Source organism: Hyperolius riggenbachi, chromosome 2, assembly GCF_040937935.1.
Source record: "Hyperolius riggenbachi isolate aHypRig1 chromosome 2, aHypRig1.pri, whole genome shotgun sequence".
In the NCBI taxonomy this organism is placed as follows: Eukaryota; Metazoa; Chordata; class Amphibia; order Anura; family Hyperoliidae; genus Hyperolius; species Hyperolius riggenbachi.
Window position 1 is genome coordinate 438,294,223 of NC_090647.1, and position 16,389 is coordinate 438,310,611.

The following is a 16,389-nucleotide window of genomic DNA, read 5'->3' on the forward strand; positions in this document are numbered from 1 at the left end:
CTAAATGATTTTACAGAGCAGGCTAGTGAACTTTTGAACTGTCCTTTGCCGAAAAAAAAACTATACAGTGCCAGACACTTGAGATATTAAGCTGCGGAAGATAGAGCTCTCTGCGACTTTGAAAGTCATGGAGCTCAATGGCTCTTTTCCATGGATAACAACTGGAGTTTCTTAACTGGGTCTGGGTGTCACCCTGGACTCCGCACTCTCCTTCACTCCCCATATCCAAAACCTCACAAAGTCCTGCAACTTCCACCTTCGTAACATCTGTAAGATTCGCCTTTTCCTGACCTCTGCCACCACCAAACTCCTCATCCATGCCCTCATAATTTCCCGCCTTGACTACTGCAATGCCCTGCTGTCTGGTCTCCCTATGACCCGAACAGCCCCACTGCAGTCCATCATGAATGCGGCAGCCAGAACTATCCACTGCTCCCATCGCTCCACCATGGCGGATCCCCTCCTTGAATCCCTCCACTGGCTTCCTATCCAGTCCAGAATCAGATTCAAGATACTGTGTCTGACCTACAAATCTGTCCACAAAACCTGTCTAACCTACACACCTAGAGGCTCACTCCGCTCTTCCAATGAACTTCGCCTAACCGCCCCCCGCATCACCCAGTCCCATGCACGCCTCCAGGACTTCTCAAGAGCTGCTCCAACACCATGGAACTCCCTACCTGCACCCATTAGGGCAGCCCCCTCCTTCAACATCTTCAAGAAGGCCCTCAAAACTCACCTTTTTACTCTAGCCTACTACCCCTCACAAGTGCTCTAAACCCACAGCTGAACTCTGGTCCCCTACCTTTCATGTCCTTACCTCTCCCTCTAGATTGTAAGCCTTTGGGCAGGGTCCTCCTCCTTTTGTGTCCTACCTGATCATGCACCTCTATTACTGTGAACCCATGCTATGCATCTGAGTGATCCTGACTTGCCTAATCTCCATGCTCCCCTGCAGTGACTGACTAAGCATTACCTTGTACTCATACTGTGCTGCATGATCTGGTCTTTCTTGTATTCCTGTATTGTCATATTGCTGTATGTCACCCCTAAATATTGTCTGTAACCTAAACTAATGTCCAGCGCTGCGTAATATGTTGGTGCTTTATAAATACAATAAATAAATAAAGTCTTCCTGTACTGGAAACAATATTAGACTTATGTCTTTGCTCCTAATGTTTCATTTCTTAGCTCATTATATCATTTTTTTTTCACTTCAGTTTCTCTTTAAAACACACACGCACGCACGCACGCACGCACGCACACACACACACACACACACACCGGAGGTTATTATTTTAGCTGCAAAAATAAAGTAGCAAAGAAAATAAATGTTAATATGTCTGCCCCTTTTACATACGATGAGTGAAAAGCTTTTAAACAGTGTCCCTTTAAATACATCTCTAGTTCCTAATGCTCTTCTGACATACGGATATGACATTCTGATTGGAATATGATTGCCATACGTAGCCATTAATCAGAACATTGTGTGAAGGGTTGAAGGCTACAGGGTGTTACATTATCTGGGACACAAGTTCTGTTGATTAGTGTGTGTAGAGAAAAATGTAAGAAGCTGCAGAGTACCAGGATCCAAGGCTTCTTCATCTCCTGAAGCGCAACACTGCCATATGCCTTCCTAATTGAAGAGACAGGAAACCTGGAAAATGTCTGTAGTTTAAAACCACCGCTCGCTTTTTACAGACCAAAGGGACAGAATTCTCCATTTTAATTTGTCTCAGTAAATAATTAATGCTGAGGGAAAAAAAATAATGAAATGGCATAACAAGCACACAGCTCTGGTGCAAGTCATCACAAGAACCCAATGATTGAAATTAATATAGATGTAAATGTAAAATCTGTAATAGGCAACATGCCCTGAAGTAGCATGACACAGGAGATTGATATCATGTAATCCGGGTCCATTCCCACAGTAGTTGGAGGCATGAATAGGGTCTTCCGCAGTGTCTTCAGAGCTGCAGGACACAAGGTTCCCACCCGTACATATGAGCCCTCAGCTACTTTCATGTGTCGCCTGTTAATACAGGGCAGAGATGTAATCCAGGGCAACATGTAATGCAACACAACCTATCTCAGTGCTGCAGCACTATAACTACAGGGTGGGCCATTTATATGGAGACACATTATAAAATGGGAATGGTTGGTGATATTAACTCCGGTTTGTGGCACATTAGTATATGTGAGGGGGAAAACTTTTCAAGATGGGTGGTGACCATGGCGGCCATTTTGAAGTCGGCCGTTTTGAATCCAACTTTTGTTTTTTCAATAGGAAGAGGGTCATGTGACACATCAAACTTATTGGGAATTTGACAAGAAAAATAATGGTGTGCTTGGTTTTAACGTAACTTTATTGTTTTATGAGTTATTTACAAGTTTCTCTTTGTTTAGAGCCATTGACATGCCGCCGAGGTTAACACGTGAGGAGCGGATAGAAATTGTGTTGATGTCTGGTGAATGCAGTAACCGGCTCATTGCAGCAGATTTCAATGCAAGACACCCTACGTGACCACCCATCTCCCATGCTACAGTTAGCAAACTGCTTGCTAAGTTTCCTGAAACTGGTTCAGTGTTGGATTTGCCAAAATGTGGACACATGAAATCTGTCACTAATGAAGAAACATCAGTGGCTGTCCTATCTTCATTCAGCAAGAGCCCACAGCATAGCACTCGCCGCATGTCACTGGAGAGTGGCATTAGTTAAGCATCCCTTCGGCAGATATTAGCTACTTACAAATGGCGCCCTTACAAACTAGAGCTACTGCAGCATCTCAATGAGGATGACCCAGATCAGCGCACGGAATTTGCAGAATGGGCAAAACAAAAATTGGAACAGGACTCTCAGTTTACACAGAAAATTTTGTTTAGTGATGAGGCAAACGTTTACGTGAGTGGTGAAATTAACAAACAAAACCACCGCTATTTGTCTGACACTAACCCACATTGAATAGATCCCTCTAAGACTGTTGGAACAAAAAAATTGATGGTATGGTGTGGTATATAGTGGGGCCATTCTTCATCAATGGAAACCTCAAGGCCACTGGATATGCGAAATTGCTACATGATGATGTGTTTCCCTCTTTATGCACTGAAGCTGGCGTGTTCCCTGAGTTTTTCCAGCAAGATGGTGCACCCCCACATTATGGGTGTCAGGTCCGAGCATTCCTAGATCGTCGTGGGCCAGTTGAATGGCCCCCAAGGTCTCCCGATCTGACCCCCTTAGACTTTTATCTTTGGGTTCATCTGTAGGGAATTGTCTATGCTGTGAAGATACCAGATGTGCAGCACTTGAAACTACGGATATTGGAAGCCTGTGCTAGCATTTCTCCTGTGGTGTTGCTATCAGTGTGTGAAGAGTGGGAGAAGAGGGTTGCATTGACAATCCAACACAATGGGCAGCACATTGAACACATTTTATAAGTGGTCAGAAACTTGTAAATAACTCATGAAAGAATAAAGTTACGTTAAAACCAAGCACACCATTGTTTTTCTTGTGAAATTCCCAATAAGTTTGATGTATCACATGACCCTCTTCCTATTGAAAAAACAAAAGTTGGATTCAAAACGTCCGACTTCAAAATGGCCGCCATGGTCACCACCCATCTTGAAAAGTTTTCCCCCTCATATATACTAATGTGCCACAAACAGGAAGTTAATATCACCAACCATTCCCATTTTATTAAGGTTTATCCATATAAATGGCCCACCCTGTATAATGCTGAGTGGAGCAAGAGCCTTGTGTAACGATGCACAAAATGAAACTTATTACCTGGGCTGAAGCACTTCGCTAAGATGCAGAAACAAAATGGGAAACTTGGGCGCAGGGCTGTCCGCTATATAAAACTGCAGCTACAAAATAGTGGGCAAAGTGCCCACTATTTGTAGCCACAGTATTTATAGCCACAGTTTTTATATCGGTCGACCACGATGCCTGCTATTTTATTGGGGCCTCCGTCACCAGAATTTCCCTTTATAACTGTGTTTAAAATTAGCACCATATGTATATAGCTGTGAAGGTGGTGCAGATATCTGCAGGTTTGTGGGGGGCCTGGGATGGTTATAGTTAGGCATGGTTCATGGTTAGGGTTAGGCATCAGTGGGGGGTAGGTTAGGGTTAGGCAATGTGAGGGCACGTCGGTTAGGGTTAGGCACCAGTAGAAAAAGGGCTTGTGTGAGAATAGGATTAGGTGTAGTGTTAGTATAATCCCACATGATGGTGGGGTGTAGCTGTAGCATTAGAGCTGGTAGTAAGTTGTTAACCATTTTTCAGGAGAGGCAGCAAATAACTTCCCCTGACTAGTCTAATATTTATATATACAGCCAACATCTTCTGCAGTACTTCACATAGTCCTTAGTCATGTCACTAACTGTTCCTCACATGCACAATCTTATGTCCTTCCCATAGTCATAATCTAAATTACAGGTAGTCCCCAAACAGGGACAGGGACTGTAGATTTGTGAACCTCCAGACTAAAAATCTACTCAGCAGCACTGAAAAGGCTTGGTGTTTCTTTAACAGTTTCACAGCATCAGAACTTTGTTTTTCTTACTCAAGCCTCATTTTTAGCTGCACAGAAGCTAAGCTCCGCCCCATCAAAGAAATCTGCCCGGGCATTTTTCCCCTGATGCTGTGCAAAGAATTATAGGATTTCTGATGATGTTGTTCTTGATCTGCTGTTTTGGCGCAAATTTTTTTTTTTTATTTTGAATTTGAGATTTGAAGCCTAGTGCGTGCAGCTGGGAGAGGTGATCAGGACACAGAACAGTTGGAACTGTGTCTCATGCTCCATGTCACCTCCTTTCAACCAAAAAGATGGCTTACCCCATGAAAATCACAAACATGTGCATGTTCTTTTAAAACAGGGTAGGTAACAAATTATTTTCCTTATCTATTTTAATTAACATAACTAATGTAACTTAATGACAGTATGTTTGTTTAGGCTGCAGTTCCACTTTAACCTGCATCTGTCTATAAGTAGAAATACTGTGCTATCTCGGTCCTCTGTACCTCCTCTGCGCCCCCCTGTGCCTCCAGTGTCCCCCTCTATCCCCCTGTACTCAGTACCTTGCAGCAAAATGTCATTTTACTAGTTTAAAAAAAAAAACACTTTTTATCAAAAACTACAAGGTGTTTTTGAAAAAAATTTTTTTTTTACGGAAGTTTGTATCAGCAGATCATTCATAAGTTGTTGTTCATAAGTTGAGGACAACCTGTACCTACTACCAGATAGGGCCAATAACATTGCTAGTAGGGGGGTGGGGAGGCTCCGGTTTTTGTTGGAGTCTATTCATAACACAGCTAAACATTGATATATTTAGCTGCTCTTTCATGACATAACTCTTACAATATAAACCAATGAGGAGGCCCGCTTGTAAGGAATGAAAATACTAGTTATTGAAAGTCCAATTTCATAACAAATTGTCTGTCTCTGAAGCAAATGAAAGCTGTAAAGTTAGTAGCATAGCTAAGGAGCGCTGGGTCCCAGTGTTTTACATTGCATTCTCTCAAGTGCTCGATACATAACAATTGATATGGAGCACCAAATCTTGCCAAGAACAGCTGAAGTATCAGAGAGGTGTAAGCTGGGGAGGAGAACAGTCTAATAATGGTTGACTTTAATCAAAGCACATATAGAGGTGATTATTACCATCTTAGACTTAATGAAGAGCTAATAAAGCGGTTGAAGAAGGGCCCCCTTTGGCACTCTCTGGTGCAGAGGGCCTGGGTGCAGTCGCTACATCTGCATTCCCTATTGCTATGCCGCTGCACACCACAGCAGTCACACACACTTCTTTACTGATCCCCAAAACCTGAAAGGCTCTGTATGCTTTTCAGAGGTGTAGCTAGTGTTTTTAGCACCTGGTGTTTTCCCCTCCTCTGGACAAAATGGGAGTGGCCACACATCAGAATGTGGTCGTGGCTATGGGTAGAGTCACATGTACAAATGCGGTTTAGATAGCGATATGTGCCCACCTTCCCACTATTTAGCCAAATGTACCCCCTTCCCCTGTTCAGATAGCCAGATGTGCCCCCCTTTAAATAGCTAAATGTGTCCCCCATTTAGATTGTGCCCCCTATAGATTGCCAGATGTGCCCACCTGTAGATAGATGTGCCCCGCTTTTTCTGCTGCTTTTAATGCTTCTGCAATCTTCTGCAGAGGGAGGGAGAGAAGCAGGGGCACTTCGGACAGACAGCGAGCCGCCTCTAACACACATGGGGCAGCAGTGGCCGTGCTGAGCGCCCTCCCAGTGCTCCACACAGGGACAAATGCCCCCCCCCCCCGCCCCCCATAGCTATGCATCTGATGCTTTTGCTGGGAGTCAGAAAATCTGATATGTACAATATCTACTATGCCTGATTCACTAACCGACGCTAAGTGTTAGTGCCGGAGTGAAAAGAGGCTTTGCGAGTGCTAAGCAGATGTTTGCACACCGGGTGTGAACTTTTAGGGGCACCCAATACAACTTTATAGGCTGATTAGTGCACGAGCGGTGCGACGATAACGTCGCACCGCGCGACGTTATCGGCGCACAGCGCGCGCAAAAGCGGGTGCAAAGTACCTAGCGCCCTACTTTGCGCGCACAAGGGCTTTGGACGTGCTGACCGGCTTAGCGCCGGTTAGTGAATCAAGCCCTATATATCTAATATAGAGGCATATAGCATAACTAGCATAACACTGTAATAAAGGAAAGTTCCTAACGCAAATCTCAGTGATCTATGCTGAAAGAGATGCTGCATCTAAGGCTAATAACTGTGTCCACATTTCTAATGGTTTAATAACATGATTATTCTACCCCATTGTATATTTATGTACAATTGCTGGCAAATGCAGAGACTGTGGAATCTATATTGCAGAAGATTTGTTTTTAGTTTTAAGATTTTAATTGGCAGCACATGTTCCTAAAATGATCTATTCTGATTAGCCTGCCTTTATTTTCTAAATACATATGCCTGTGGCTAATTGGTGCATTGCATCCAGTTCATCTATTGGCTTTTCTAGATTTCATTAGAAATAGTTCAGCTGTTGCAAACCTGAGGACTTTGGAGTGCATTGGCCAGCTGAGGGCACTGAATGAAAAATGCAGTCCAGTTATGTGCTGGATTGTACAATTTGCTCATTCCACAAGATTAACACTGTAAATATTCTATAGATTTTTACAGATTAAAGATGGGAAAAGTAAGCAGCCCGCCCTGTGGCAAAGTAAAAGGTATAACAAGTGGCTTGATTCAAGAAACTACAGTAAAATTTCTGCGGGCAGTGTCAGTACATCCATAGGCATAACAATAGCCCTGCTACCCCCATCATTGCAGAAGGGGTCCCAGTGGCCTGCTCCTGGATAGGTGCAGAGCTCGGCAGGGGAGTGTCATACATTATAGGCTTCCAGCGAAGCAAAACATCTTTCTTTCGTACAGTCTGTTTCCCTGCAGGGCCAGATGCATGTCACATGACATGCAGGAACAGGAGCAGCAAGGAGATAGACTTTACAGCGTGGCTGAAGAGAACAGCGAGGAGGATGTGTCGCTCTGCTGAATAAGGCTTTGCTGCCATGTTCTGCTATATGGGAGAATAAGCATTTAAAGAGGCACTTGCCCAGAAATTTGCAGGGGGCATGGCCATCCCAGTTTTGCCCCTGAGTACAAGCCAGTATTTATGCAAGCAACCTAATGTGCATTGCACATATAGTGCATCTTGCATTACATACAAAACCATTGGTTTTTTACATTTTGCGTGCAGTACATAACACCAGCAATGGGCTTTTGTTTACTAGCTTACCATTTTTACCATATGTAAGCCATGGGTTTACCATTTTGTACTATTCTTATCACTCTCCTGGATCTCAATAATCATATTAAACCATAGACATGACAAATTGCTGTTCAGAGCCTCAGCAGTTCCCACTTCATTGGACTTGATATAGAACAAGAAATTACAGAGCGACTTATAGCAGAACTGCAGTCTGGCACAACATGCAGTTAAACACTTGACTCCAAACTCCATACTGACAATATAGTTATCTGACCCAAAGTAATCTGATCTGTGAAAAATCCCAATTCTGATCCCAATCAAAGCAACTACGGTGAAAGCTGACATCCTGTGTAATAATGTAATATTCAACTTAATCTGTAAGCAGCACAATGTTATTTTCCTGAATATTAAGCTTTATCTCTGTTGACCCAGCACACAGAAAAGCTCTCTGCTATAAATCATCCTTATCTCCAGCAGTCAGAAAATAAAACAACAATCACTGGCAGCCTAGGAAGATCACTGTGCTCATACAGCATAGCACAGTGATAAGGTTCCTATGACAAACTAAAAGCAAAACCTATTAACACTTATAGACCTAAAAAAAAGGAGACCTTATGAAAGTTTGGCTAATCTATTGGAGTAGAGGAAATGTTGCTGGTAGTTCCAATGTAACCTTACTGGTCTATTTCCCAAACAACCACCAACTACCTGGACATGTATAGCGGAGTTGTTGCAATGAGCTTTGCCGATTTGAAAAGGAGCTAAGCCAAGGGCAACCCCAAAGACACCCCTCTAGGAATCCTGTCTGCAGTACAGATAGCCCACCATTTACAAACACTCAAATAACATACATCTCATAGATACAAAGTTCATGAACAAATTATACTCTACTGCTTTTATATTGCAGGTTTTTGTTGTTACCAGGGTTGCTCGTAAACTACGCCAGCGCGAATCTACGCGTCGTAGTACGCAACTACGCATCGTAGCTCGTAGACGAAGTTTAAGAACTACACGTACGCATTTCCGCGTAGTCGTAGTCCCGCTATGCGAAGCTTCACCCGCTATGCATTGTTGACGTATATATTGCGAAGTCAACTACGCGTGCGGTAACTGCATCTATATGGGTCATTGCGCATGCGCAGAAATATTATTGCCCTTTTAGACACATACAATTCCGTATTGGAAGGTGGAATGTACGCTTATATTACTTTATATTTGCATTATAGGTTGAAGATTATTGCAGAAATTTTTCCGCATAAGGGCATAAGCGGTCGCATCAACTACGCTTTGCACTACGCGAAGCATGCGTAATTTAACACGTAGTCTACAAAATGCAAACGTAGTGAAGTTTCTGATTACATTGCCGTAGATTGCGAAGCATATTTGCGTAAAAATATGCGTAGTTAGCGTAGCGAAGTTGGCTGTCTACGACCATCCCTGGTTGTTACATGCTATAATACCGTATAAACCATTGTAAAAAGTTTAGAGCACGCTAAACACACTGATAAAAAAACAAAACAAAACATGGTTTATATTTAAATCAGAAACTAGAGCTATCCAAAAGTAAATAATTTAGCCACACTTACCAGAATATATAAAATATGACTCAACTTACAAATAACCTCCCAGAATGGAGCCCATTTATAAGTACAAGACCATCTATAGTTGCATACCTGAAGAGGTTGGGGACCACACCCTCAAGTTCCCCTACTCAATATGGGGAAGTATTGTTTAACACCAGCTAACAAGGACATACTGTAGTTCAGTCTGAAACATGCTGCCAAGTAAGCGATACCTAAAGTTCAAAAGGTAAACACTAGCACCCACTCCTAACTCAATAGTCAAAAGCTGCCAGGACCCCACATCCTAAATGCATAATGGCAATACAAGTCATTATCCCAGCGCTGATGGAACAATAGGCAACCAGGGGCACCTGACCCAATTTGTTTAAGTGCTTACCATCTTTTGAGGCACTTTTTAGAGTTGTATATTATTTGATATGCCTTTTCACCAATAAAGTAGTCAGCACTTAGAATCCCCTTTCTCCTTGCTGTATATGGAGTATATATTACTTGAAGAGAAACTTTAGTGAAAACATCTGCCATGATGTGGCTTCTGTAGAGGAATTACCTAAGGTTCCATCACGGAGATGACTCCAGGATTGATGAAGGGATGATACCATGATCATTGACAACTTATGCTCACTAACCACCTTATCATTTGGGTTGTTAGCGGCCGGTAAGGCTCTCTTATATTGTTTATGGTGCGGGGCACACCGTTGGAGTCTGAACACCTCAGTGCCTAAGTATAGAAGCACATTAATCCATGCCAAGCACTGATGAGGATCAACCAGTCTGAAACAGTCTGTATGCATGTTGGATCATTTTGGCTCTGTACCATTAATATGCTGAAACATCATTGGATTCCAGCGGTTCTGGAGATGTGTTTAGCTCATAGGGACAACGGGGGTAATTTGCATATTCAGTAGTGATGCATTGTGGGAGGCATCATATGCGCATTCAACCTGAATAATCGCAAATACCTTCTGTTTTAAAATGAATGTCAACCGGAAAAAAAAACAAAAAACTCAGAGTCTTCCTGATAATCTCATAGTGCCCCCCCCAACCCCCCCCCCCTCCCCTCTTCCTTCTTCCAGTGCTGTCACCTCTTTCCAATCTGCCACCACGAGAGGCTCCATACTGCACCTGCACACTCTCTTGCGTGCTCACACATGCACTGTACGGTTTGGAAGATTAGAACAAGGTGACAGCGGTGAAACAAGAGGAATGGGAGGGCTCTATAGGACCCAGAGGGCCCGTTTTCATTACGCATGGTGGAATGCGGCTACACAGCCACATTGCGCCGCGCCTGAACTGAAACCAATGCACAGCAATGGATCAGTTTCCATTGCATGCTGGTTATGTCGAGTGGTGCGGAGCAATCAGAGAATCTGCAGCATGCTGCAGATTCTCGCATGGCCGCATTCACCCACATCCACGTCCCGTCTTCTCCAGTCACTTCCGCTTTGGGAGATGCGGAAGTGACGCGAAAGAGAGCTAGGTAGCAGCACTTGCATCACTCCGCAAATGGAAAAGGGCCCAGAGCCTTCCTTCTCCTTTGGTAAGTATCTGTTTGTTTTTATTTACATTTACAATGGCTTTAGGAAGGCAAATGGATTAAGAAAAGGTGCTTTTTTTTTTTTTTTTAAACGGATGGGACATTGTGCAGACTAAACTTTCCATATACAGTACTCAGTGATTCCATGCAAGGCACAAAACCCAGAATCCCATCTGGACGTGACGCTATAGACTTTGTACACAATCACTGTACTTAATACTGCCATGATAATGTAAAAAGAAAATGCCAAGCCAGCATGACTGCATGCATTATCATTTGTATTTGAAATGTATATTAACTTCCGCCATTTTTATCCCACTCTGACAGACCAGAGACAGGGATACCTGAAGCGGAGAACAAGATGATCCTTCTATCCACCTACCTTCTCCACATATTCAAAGACTAGGTATAATTTCCCTCTCCTTCTAAATGCTTCCTTCAGCTCCACTATATTTTCCTGCTTCAAAGTGCGAAGCATTTTAAGCTCTCGCAGTGTCGTTTCCTTGACTTCTTCATTTTCTGAGAAAAGAAAGGGACAAAATTACAGGTATAGTTACAATAACGTTCTTTAAAATATTACTTCTGACTTAAAGTTTGTCTTCTCCTCCCATTCTCTTTTAGAGGTGAGTAATTGCTAGCAGTGAAGATGAACTATTTAAATGACGCCAGACTATTTCACCTTGGGAAGGGCAGAATAATACTGCATAGCCATGCGTTTTCCATCTACAGTCATAGGAAGTCATACAATACAGTTCTGCTGTGGCTGCTATGCACAAAACTTTTCATGTTCTCATTAAAGGATAAGCATACTTTTAAAAACACTAATCTGATGCTTAATCCCCTGTGTTCCTGCCAGAGAAATGCTGATTACACTACCCACATTTACTGAAGCAAGGCAAGTCTTTCATTCCCCCAGGGCATACTAACATGCTAAAAAACAGACTGTGACCTTTATAGCTTCAAGAGCTCACAGTAGGTAGATGAATAGACAGGTTCTCTATTGTTCAGTATAAGAGCCCAACTATCTTTCAACCAACCGCAACCTGTAGCGGCCATAAGAATCAGGTGCCATTTTTATCGTGAAATCAGTCCCTAGTTGTAGGTGCCGAGAAAGGCAAGATACACATCAGTTCGGGAAAGCAACCTATAGTGATCAGCTTTTTACTGTAGGAAGACAGATAGTAAGTGGGAATACATATTGTAAATGTCACTGACCATTTAAAAACCCATTAGAAACTTCAATAGAGTTCTCTTGTTTGAGATAAGTGCACTGCTCTTGACCGCAGTCAGCAGAACTCCTGCTGTAAATTGTTGGAATGTTTTGAACTCTCTCTCTACTAGCAGAAAATATAGAAAGTGAAAGCAGAAGTCATCTGCTATTATCTCACAGTGCCCCCTGGTGACAAGTTGCCATAAATACACATTACAGCAGTACTAATTACAAGCAGGAAAATATAACAAATAACAAAAAAAGTGCTAAAATAAATTGGCCTCGAGCACTTGCAAGCCTCTAAATAATTTGGCCGCTAAACAGTTAAAAGGAAGCCTATGTGAGAGACATATGGAGGTTGTCATATTTATTTCCTTTTAAACAATACCAGTTGCCTGGCAGTTCTGCTGATCTATCTGGTCAGTAGTGTGACTCGCACACCTGGAACAAGCATGCTGCTAATCTTGCTAGATTCTTGTCAGAAACATCTGATCTGCATGCTTGTTTGAAGTCTGTGGCTTTACATAAGAAGCATTAGAAGTGGTTGATCAGCAGGGCAGCCAGGCAATGTGCATTGTTTATAAGGAAATAGATATATCAACCTATAGATGTCTTTCACCTTGAGTTCCATTTAAAGGACAACTAATTTAATAACGGTATTTACAAGTCCACATAATGTTACAGTCATTACTAGCAAGAAGGATACGGTTTTGTTCTGAAACACATAGGAGTCTGTGGGATAAATATATCAAAACTAAGGATGGTTAATGAGATGCATATTGCGCCAAATTCATGAAGGATTATGCAATTTATGCATGCAAATGTATTAAATCTTGCAAAGGTAGAACTAGATTGGTCCATTTTCAAGCAGCATAAATTTGCATGCAGAATATGCATCTCATTGATCATCCATAATCAGAGCCAGCCAAGGAGATTGAAGCAAATCTCAAAACTTGAACTAGACATCTGCATCATCATTGCACAAACTTTGGTCCAGTTTTCATGTACTGGGTTTGATAGGTCTTCCCCGTATCCCAATAGCAATCCGTCCCTCCTCTTCTGTTTTATGCAATACAGGGAAAATGACTGGATTTGGCACACCTGTTGCTCAGATTCTGTGGGCCAGATTTATCAAGAGTGTCTGAGACAAAATATTAGTAGGTTTTTAGAAATCCGTGCAGAACTGTCTCAGGCATCATCAAATAGGCCTAGTGCACACCAGAGCGGTTCGGCTGCGGTTTGCGATCCACTTGCGGGTGCGGATCCGCTAGGGTAATGTATTTCAATGGGCTGGTGCACACCAGAGCGGGAGGCATTTTGCAGAAACGCATACTCCCGGGCTGCTGCAGATTTTGGATTGTGTATGAGTTTCTGCCTCAGTGTTAAGTATAGGAAAAACGCAAACCGCTCTGAAAAACGGCACTTCAGAGCGGTTTGCCAGGCGTTTTTTGTTACAGTAGCTGTTCAGTAACAGCTTTACTGTAAAAATACATGAAATCTACTACACCAAAAACGCTTCACAAAACCGCAAAATGCTAGCTGAAACGCTACAGAAAAATAAGAAAAAGCGTTCCAAAATCTGCTAGCATTTTGCGGATCTGCTAGCGTTTTTTGGTGTGCACCAGGCCTAAGTGCAGATTCCTTCTAAAACTATAGTAGGAGGAGCTAGGAAGGTCTCTCAGACAGTGCAGTGTGTGAGAGGAATTGCTGTTCCTGAGGTAACCAACACACCTGCTAGATTGATAGCAGCAGGCTCTAAGGAGGAATTCAGCAGGTAGGAGGGGGAATATTTTTTTTTTTTTGGTACTATTCCGTTACCCGGGCGCAACCACCAGGTGGCGTTAATTACTATTCCCCCTCCAGGCCGCCATGGATAGTAGGGAAAGATGTAACTCTGGTGGAGTTTTATCGCCACCTAGTGCATGTGCCCGGCTAACGGAAAATAACCTAACAAAACAAGCCCCTCAACCCAAAAATAACAAAAAAACAGGCTTCCCAATGCCAAGTCCTTCTGTGAGGTTTTTACCTTACTGTTACAGTTAATTTATCTGTGCAAACAACAGACAAGTGTGGCTGCCGTGTGATCTGTGTGCACTGTGCAGTTATTTTCATTCCTATGAGAGATACTTCCTACAGGCAGCCACACAGCATACCAGAATAATAAAGTTGAAAGCACACAGATGAAAGCACACAGATGAAAGCACACAGTTGAAAGCACACAGATGTGCTTGTCTAGAGCATAGACAGCACATCCATAACAACTCATAACCCGGAAGCAGAAGGGATATGAGCTGGCGGCCATATTGGATTTTTCCTGGAGCAATCATGGATAAAAAACACTCAAAAAGGCACACCGGAGAGGCGAAACTATCAGGTAGAGCATTTATTCTTTACAAGCTATCGACTGATGTGTTTATTTTGTGTGAAACGTTCATCTCTTGTTCCCTTTAAAATTTAAAGGGATATATCAGGGCAAATTTCCATTGCAAGTACAATCCAAAAGTCAGATGCAGGCGGTACTGTATACTGCCAAAATGGTAGGAGGTAAGGATAGATTAAATATTGACATAAGCAATGAGAGTAGTGGAAAAACCCACCAGAGACGTCTACCACACCCGCATTACTTGTCCATATTCAACCCATCCCTAGCACCTACCATTTTGATGATATATTGCCTGGTAGTGACTTATTTTTATTATTATTATTTGTACTTATATAACACCAACATCTTCCGTAGTGATGTATCTGGTACAAAACAAATATTGAGGAACAATTATACATGAGAAGTTCAAGACACTGTACAGTCATGACATCCAGCAATACAAATATATACATAGTTAATGTGTGGATTGCAATACCACTAAAATTGGTACACTTCCATATGAAAAATTACAGCAAAATAAGAAGCAATAAGAGGGCTTGCCCTTGTGAGGTTACAATCTAGATGCAAGCTTTTAATCTAGAGGTGTTAAACACTCTCTCTCTCTCTCTCTATACACAGTATATACTAGCTTAAAAGCTACACAGCACCAAGTGCAATACGACCATTTGTAATCCATTTTAAAAAGAAAGTACATGTCTGATACTGAAATACATAGAGGTGATGGCCAGCCATTCTAACCATTTAATTTCACCACCTTTCAATTACAATTCCTCAGAGTACAGCAAGGTCGCAAAGGAAACTCTGAGAGCGAGTTCAGAAAAAAATGCCATTGTGAAGAGATGGATGTGAATGTATAAAATAAAGACGGAAGATTTGATTCACCTCAGCATACTCTTATGCTGACAGATATTAGATTTCCATTGTGGGTGCCTACACTTTTAGCAGGGTCAAGTTCCAATTGGGCTGGTCCCTGGTATAAAACACACTGAGGAACACATTTGTTTATCGATTTAGCAACGTAGTACATACATCTATATGGCGTACATATGCCATGAGTACACATGTAATCTCGAAAATGACAGTTGATAAATATAATTTTAATGATTTCTATATGGAAAATGTTATGTGGTGAGTTCGATAAAAACATGGAAACATTGAATCTAGACTTAACCAGGATTTCCTACAGTACAAGACCAACCTGCTGCAGTTCCACACTGCCCTTGCTCATGCGAAGCAGGAATACTTTACCAAGCTCATCGGAGCACAAGCTTCCAACCCCCTCTTTGCCACTTTCAACTCCCTGCTTAAACCCACCCCCCCACCCTCTGTTTCCTCCCTCTCTGCCACAGATTTAGCCACCTACTTCACCAACAAAATTGTCTCTATCCGCCAGGAAATATCCAATCTCAAATCTTCACCTCCCACCCCCTCCCAACCAGCTCCTCCTCCACCCTATCCTCCCCTCACATCCTTCACTCCTACTACCACCGAGGAAGTCATCCACCTACTGCAGACTTCCCATACCACTACTTCCCCCCTTGACCCCATCCCTTCTGATTTACTCCAGCCTCACTTCACGGAATTGGCCCCAGTCCTCACTGCCCTGTTCAACCTCTCCCTATCCACAGGCACCTTCCCCTCAGACTTCAAGCAGGCCACTGTACTACCCCTGCTCAAGAAACCCTCCCTCGACCCCTCGCTACCCTCCAACTACCGTCCTATCTCCCTCCTCCCCTTTGCCTCAAAACTCCTTGAGCATCTGGTTCACAAACGCCTGACCCAGTTCCTCAATGCCAACTCACTGCTAGACCCGCTGCAATCTGGATTTCGGCCTGCCCACTCAACCGAAACTGCTCTCACCAAAGTGGTCAATGACCTTGCCTTAGCTAAAGCTGAAGGTAAATACTCCATTCTC

General features: G+C 42.7%; 1 protein-coding gene across 5 annotated transcripts in view; it reads right to left on the bottom strand.

Moving 5' to 3' along the window:
* Positions 1–16,389, bottom strand: part of CDKL5 (cyclin dependent kinase like 5) — a 494,542-nt gene that overhangs the window by 158,995 nt on the left and 319,158 nt on the right. For all 5 annotated transcript variants that reach the window (XM_068269971.1, XM_068269974.1, XM_068269970.1 and 2 more), the window contains exon 6: positions 11,264–11,400. In XM_068269971.1, coding sequence (XP_068126072.1) covers positions 11,264–11,400 — 137 coding nt within the window. The remainder of the gene's footprint in view (positions 1–11,263; positions 11,401–16,389) is intronic.